Source organism: Vigna radiata, chromosome 6, assembly GCF_000741045.1.
Source record: "Vigna radiata var. radiata cultivar VC1973A chromosome 6, Vradiata_ver6, whole genome shotgun sequence".
NCBI lineage: Eukaryota > Viridiplantae > Streptophyta > Magnoliopsida > Fabales > Fabaceae > Vigna > Vigna radiata.
In genome coordinates, this window is record NC_028356.1 from 6,775,371 (window position 1) to 6,782,736 (window position 7,366).

General features: G+C 30.7%; 1 protein-coding gene across 2 annotated transcripts; it reads left to right on the top strand.

Moving 5' to 3' along the window:
- Positions 1–1,694: 1,694 nt before the first annotated feature.
- On the top strand, positions 1,695–2,816 carry LOC106764396 (protein RSI-1-like). 2 transcript variants are annotated; one of them, XM_014648684.2, is made up of 4 exons: positions 1,695–2,098; positions 2,180–2,213; positions 2,304–2,480; positions 2,582–2,816. In XM_014648684.2, the coding sequence occupies exons 1-4, from the start codon at positions 2,021–2,023 to the stop codon at positions 2,584–2,586; spliced, it is 294 nt and encodes a 97-aa protein (XP_014504170.2). In that variant the 5' UTR covers positions 1,695–2,020; the 3' UTR covers positions 2,587–2,816. The 2 variants fall into 2 exon arrangements, with proteins under 2 accessions (XP_014504170.2, XP_014504169.1); XM_014648683.2 differs by lacking the exon at positions 2,582–2,816 and having other exon boundaries at positions 1,731–2,098; positions 2,304–2,573.
- Positions 2,817–7,366: the final 4,550 nt, after the last annotated feature.

Sequence of the window (7,366 nt, forward strand, 5' to 3'; positions counted from 1 at the left end):
AAAAAAAAAACAATATATTACCATTATAACAATATTTATATAGTACCTGAAGAAACTAATTTCATAACTTTTGGTTTTAAAGGTTTTTAATTTTTTTTAAATCACAATTTTGCATATTGTCATACTGATAAAGTATTATATTATTCAATCTTTCTTTTAATTTGTAGTATAAAAAGTGTTCTATATATTTCGTAACGTGTAAACACTTGACGAATTCATTAAACTCTTCCTTTAAAAAATCTTTTTGTTTTAAAATTTGAAAGAAAATATTTGTTCATAAGATACAAATTTATATAAATATTTTTTGATGAATAATTACAAGAATTGAACTAGTTTGTTTTTTTTTTCAAATGATTTACTTACAACGTTGTTTAATTGTAAATATTATATTGGTTTAATATCTATTTTGGTCTTTCAATTTGTGAAGTCTGTTCAAAGTTGTTCTTTCTTTTTTTTAAAGTTCAATATCGTCCTGTATTTTGTAAAAATGGTTCACTAAGTCCTTTTTGCTTATGGTGTTAAAAAAGCTAACGGCAAACTTGTCCCGTCGACAAAAACTTGATGATTCGTACAAATATATTTGACATGACACTGTGAGATTATTTGAGGCCAATGAGAAGATGCCACGTGGTAGATCCTTTCCACCAAAATTAGAGTTTCATAATTGCATATTAAGAAAGGACTTTCTTTCCGTTTCTTCTTACCTCTATGCCTTCACCCTGCACCCTTACCTCGTCGAAACAAAACCTAGTTATGATGTCGCCAACTACATTTCAATTACTTCACTTCATTACGACTTAAGACCCATATGGTGACCTACACCACATTCCTCAAATATGATTTCTATCATAAAAATACTTAAGCATCTTCCTTTCAATCTTATAACAAATTTGTTCTCTCTCATTTGTTTAATAACATGGTTGTTGAGTTTCTCTAATGTAAAGCATCTTATCTTATCTCATATATATATATATATATATATATATATATATATATATATATATATATATATATGATAAAATGAGTAATTTTCTATTTAATTTTATTCACTCTTATTTTGAAGGACCTATATTTTAGAATCTATTTTTGGATAAAATTGGTTTGTTATTTTTATTGATGTCTGTGTACATATGGAAATATATTATCAAATCAAAAGAATTAGCCAAAAAAAAATATATTTTTAGAGTTTTTCTTTGTATCAATTCATATGTTTTCTATAAATGGCTTGTTTCCTTTTAACACATGATTTTGAGATAGGTGAGGGTATTCAGCCAACCAACCCCTCTTATCTCACCTCAATACCCTAAAAATCTAATGTGGCTAAGATTAATACCATCCCTAAATATATACAAACAATACGTAAATATTATTATTCGTTTTTTTAGCTAGTGTTGTTTAAGATTTAAAATTATATTTTAGACTTTATTGCTAATTATTTTAGATTTTAGTGTTAGTTTATTTTAGACTTTATTATATATTTCACTGCCGAAGTTTATTTAATTCAAAATTTCTAAATTCTCAGTTTTTTTTTTTTCATCCTAACACAAATGTAGTAGTGTCAACTACTTTGAAATGAAAACTTGAGAAAATTTAAGAATTAATATGCGTGTGTGTTTATAATATATATAGTGTATTCTGTTTTTCTTTAGGGTACTTTATTATTGAAAACTGGTAGATTAATGCATATTCGGTAACAGTAAAGTGCATGTTGAGTCACATGTGTCCTTCCGCACAGGAGGACGTGATTTGGGGGATCATACCATAAACAGAGTTATAAATGAAAAGTAATAGGAATAAAGAGCATGTTGGTGTGTTGACAAAAGAGAATAAAAACAAACATAAGAAAAGATATGGCTCTGTTTTTCGCTCACTTTCTCATAAAACTTTTTCCAATCACCCTTTTCAACGCCTTAAACAACGGGATTCATTACTAGCTTTCGTATTCGGTTGGACACTCTCTTATGTGTTATTCCTATAAATATCCCTCAATGAAATAACAAAAACTTACATTCATATAGCCATGGCAGCAGCTTCCTACAGCCCCATGATGCTTGCCCTCTCTCTGCTTCTGTTGCTCTCATTCTCGAGTATAGCTCAGGTACATATTATTACATTACATAATGTAGATAAGCAGAATGATTAAATCTCTAACAAGTGTGTATGTGATGTTTGAATTCAGGCTTATACGCGCAGCGGAACGCTTCGGCCTTCAGGTATGGTGTGGTGAAAAAGAATGATGTTGGTTTAGGGTTAAATTGTATGATGATGATGATGATAATGATGAATATGCTATTGAATAACAGATTGTAAAGCGAAGTGCACATACCGTTGCTCTGCAACTTCACACAAGAAGCCATGCATGTTTTTCTGTGAGAAGTGTTGTGCGAAATGTCTATGCGTTCCTCCTGGTACATACGGCAACAAGCAAGTTTGTCCTTGCTACAACAACTGGAAGACCAAGGAAGGAGGACCCAAATGCCCTTAATTCTCTTCCTACAAATATATATTTATATATATAACTCTATACTTTTAATTCTCCCTTGACGATTGAGGGAGTCAAGGAGATCTTCACTTCGATTGTCTTAAATGATTATCTTTGTCAAATTGGACACCAACACACTATTTAGAAAACAAATCATTTTTTACTTTCTTTTTTTATCATTCAAACACTCAAGGTAATTGCTTCTTCACATCTCACTTTCTTAACAAATAAACCTTTTTATGTGAATATAAGTATTTATCAAAACACAATTATTATCTAATAACGAATACAATAAACTCATTATTCTTACACTAAACAAATTAACTAACCATAAAACAACTTATTTAATTTTGTTACATTTAAATTTAACCAACAAATATAAAATTTATTTGTATACTATAAGTAAATATTATTTAATATTATTAATACCTTCAGCAATCATTGGTAAAGTCTCTTATTATTCTTTCAGCATTTAAATTTTTCTAGTTTTTTTTTCTTATTATAAATACGACAGCCACCTGATATAAAATTTAGTAATATAACGACGAAATTTATGATATCTAAATATTTTTTTGCATTAATCATTATCGCTTTAGAAATTTAGAAATTGTTATTTAAATATTTAGCACCTTGTCTCCCTCGTTTTCTACCTCTATCGTGTCCGCTGAATTTGCTGGAAGGAGTACTAATAGAAGTTTTCGATATTATTCATAAAACTTTGGGTATTTAATTTTTTATCCATGCACAAGTAAAAAAGTTTACCATTCATCAAGTGAAAAACCATGAATTCTTTTATAGCACATACACCAAAATTAAATTTTAATGCCAAAGTACCAATAGAAGTTTTCAATATTATTCACTCGAATTGATTCACACTCAGCGTTGAGAATGCTTTTATTTTTTTTCTAGAGTTGGTCATGTGTTATGAAAGGAAGAATTTTCATATGTTGTACGAGTTCTTTGGAGAAAGCGATATTTATCACTTGCTATATGCACTTGTCGTTGGTTTTGCAGCCAACAAGTATTATGATGTTTTGACAGTAGGTTACAGAGGCTGAACCCCTCATTGGGATGGAGAAACCCTTTGTTTGTGCTCTCGTTGGGAGAGTGAATTGTGCTTGCTGGATGCCATGTTTTTGGCATTGGGCGGGTGGGTTTTAGTTGTCTTGGTTGATTGTTTTCTCTTCTCTTTTGTGATTGGGTTTAAATGGTGTTGTTTTATATTTAATACTTAGTGATGTGATTTGATAGATAAGATGGTATGGAAATTGTGATTGAACTCAGGTGTGGTTTGGAAAGAATTTCTTGAGTGAAATTCTTAGTGGTGGTTTCAAGAGAGTTGATGTAGGGAGTTAGCCTTGGAAGTTATTCTGACGCTCCAATAATCGTTCTATCTTAGATGGAGAAGGGGATTATGTGGTGAGGAGTAGCAGAAGATTCTAGTCTATGGTTTGATGTTCTTTGTCTATAGGTGGTAAACGGATTAACCTTGTGCGGTAGCTTGGGGGACCAACTGTTTCACCACTGCAAGTGCAAAAATTGTCATAGTCTGACATCAATACATCTCTCCTGATGATTTTACCTAAGTCAATGATATGATTGGGATGATTAGTTTTGGTTGGAATATAATGTATAATGAAATCTTAATATGTGATGTTTGTTTCTTTTTACATTAGCTTATCCTATTTTTGTGTTTTTGTGTTTGTCTATTTGTGTATGTTTGGTTCTTGCTTCAATTATATCCAGTGGGTGTGAGCAGAGAGTAATATTGTTCCATTAGAGTAAGCTTTGAAAAGGCACCAGTGCAGTAAGGGGAAACGACAATGGTTATTTTTGTCTATAGACAGCGGTTCTGCAACCGATGCATATACAAGCGAGGACAAAAGGGGTAGGATTTTGTCTCGGTTCTTAGGTAACTGAGGCAGTAGCGTGTTTTATTTATTTATTTATTTATTTTAGTCCTCGATTAGTATTGAACCGAACGGTTCGTATAGTGAACCGAACAGTTTGAGCCCTCGCCAAGCCTTAGTCGCATCGTCACCGTTCTTTCATTGCCATCGTAGTGCCCTTGTCGCACCCACGCCATACCCTAGCCATGTCGTCGTCGTTCTTTCCCTTCTCTACAATACCAACCTAGAAAATCAAGCCCCCACAACGAAATGCAAACTCCAAATCACTAGAAGAACGAGGACGGCGCGCTCCCACCACCACTCTTGCAGAGAATCAATCAAACAGGAAAAACCTCAATCGAAATCAAAAAAAGGGGAGGGAAGGAAACTTCCTCCTTTGCCTCGAACCAAAACGGAGAGAAGAAGAACAAGAACCCTAAGTTGTCCACGCAAGATGAAGAACTCTAGGCTAGGTCGGATGCACGACTTGGAGGCGCGAAAGAGAAGAAGAAGAACACTATGTGAGAAAATGCGTTTTCGTTTAGGATTCTGAATTTGAACTTACATAGGGGCTATTACCTCGGTTAAGTAAAAAATTGAAGCCGAATGGGACTATAAGGCCACGCTTCGCGCCTAATATTGCCTTGGTTTGTAGCAGAACCAAAGCCAAACGGTCCTATTATCTCTGTCCCAAGACAACTGAGGCATATTAGTGAACAAAATGTGCTTGGGACGTTCGGTTACTGCCTCTGTTCATAGCAGAACCGAAGTCAAACGGTCTTATTGCCTCTGTCCCCAAACAACCGAAACATTAGTGGAAAAAATGAACTTGGAACGTTCGGTTACTGCCTCTGTTCATATCAGAACCGACATCGAACGGTCCTATTACCTTTGTCCCTAGAAAACTAAGGCATATTAGTGGACAAAATGTGCTTGGGACATTCAGTTATTGTCTCTGTACATAGCAGAACCGAAGTCGAACGATCATATTGCCTTTGTCCCTACACAACCAAGACATATTAGTGAAAAAAATGAACTTGGAACGTTCGGTTATTGCCTCTATTCATAGTAGAATCAAAATTGAATGGTCTTATTGTCTCTGTCCCCAGACAACCGAGACATATTAGTGGATAAAATAACTTGGAATGTTTTGTTACTACCTCGGTTCATAACAGAACCCAAGCCGAACAGTCCTATTACTTTTGTTTCCAGACAACCGAGGTATATAAGTTTATCATAACTACTAAAATACCACCAAAATATGTTTCGATTTTTACAAAATCAAAGCCTATTATATGAGTTAAAAACCATTTTTTTTTACTATTGAAAGATACAATAGACATGTAGTTTCTCTTAGATTAGATCTTCTGTATAACTATCTTTTGAGGAAAAATATTATGGATATTCTTAGTTGTTCCTTTTGGTTTTATAAATACATAATAGTCTTATGATTATTTTAAATAGCTGTATAATATTTTATATATTTTTTTAAAATTTAACCGTTTTATTTTATTGATGATATAATGTTTCCTGATACTAATTAAATGTGATCTTACAATTTAAATATTTATGCTTATTAACTATTACAAATATTAATGAAACACCATAAAAAAGATAATACCTTATATTTCTAATTAAAATAATTTAAAATGTACTAAAAAAATCCATGTTGTACTAAAATTAGAATTATAATAAATTTCTAAATATAGTTAATTTATTTAAAATATGGTAAAAAAATAAACTTGCGCGTTTAAAAAGTAATGGTCATACTGTATGTTTTATTATTTATTATATAATTATCTATAATATAAAATTAATATTTTAAAGAATTAAAGTTTATATTACTGAAAAAAATTAAATTTTAGGTATTATAAAGTCAATTAAAATAGAAATGAGCGCTATAAAAATTATTAATTTTAATAAAATAAGGTAAGATTTTTATTAAAATGAATTTTTGTGTGAAGTGTCCATTTAAGATTTTAATAATATTCTTCCTTATAAAAAAATAATTATTAAATACAAAGATGGTAGAGAAAATTTGTAGAGAAATATTAATAATTTTCTCGAAAAGAGGTAATTTCTTTCATTATCCTATTAATTTCAACAATCAATTCCAAATAAAATGAAGATTAGAGATAAGAATATCTCATTTCATTTGCTCATAGAATAAGGGAATCCCTACTCTCTCACTGTATATATATGATACATCATCAAGTCATTTTTGTTATCAGAAGAGAATGATGAATATGTTGTTCTTTATTTTGTGCTTGTGTTTAGTGATTAGTCATAATGTTGATGGTGATAGGTCTCCATTCAAGACTATTGATGTATTTCATAATCTTCTTAAATCTTTTCATATCATTTTCTTTTGCCTTCATTTCATATTTCATGGATTATTAATTATATTATTTTGATTTTGGATTTGATAGACAGAATTTGAAGACAATGTTGATTGTATTGACATTTATAAACAACCGGCCTTCAATCATCCTTTATTAAAGAATCATAAATTACAGGTAAATAATAAAAAACCTTAAATTATATAAAAAAAAAGTTCAACTTTGGTTTAAAGTTTCAATTTTTCATTGTATTTTATTCTAAACTTTATTTGTTTTTTCTTTGTTTACAGATGAAACCCAGCTTTGAAAGTTTAATTGAAAAAACAAATGTGAGTAGTTCACAAATTGAATCCATGTTTGGGTTTCAAAAGAAAAAATGTCCAAAAGGAACTGTTCCTATACAAAGACAGATGATCTCACTAAAAAGAAAATTATCAGTAAATAATCATATATTGGTTCAAGATGTTCCTGGTATTCATGTAAGATATCTTATATAATGTTAGTTTTTTTATTTTTATAAATTATATTTGATTTGAAGTTAATTAATCCTTTGAATATATTGAATTTTATAGATTGCAGAAACATCCGTCATAAATGATGGTGTAGTAGGTCCTTATTATAAAGTTAGCGGAATAAGCAGCGTTTATAATCTAAGG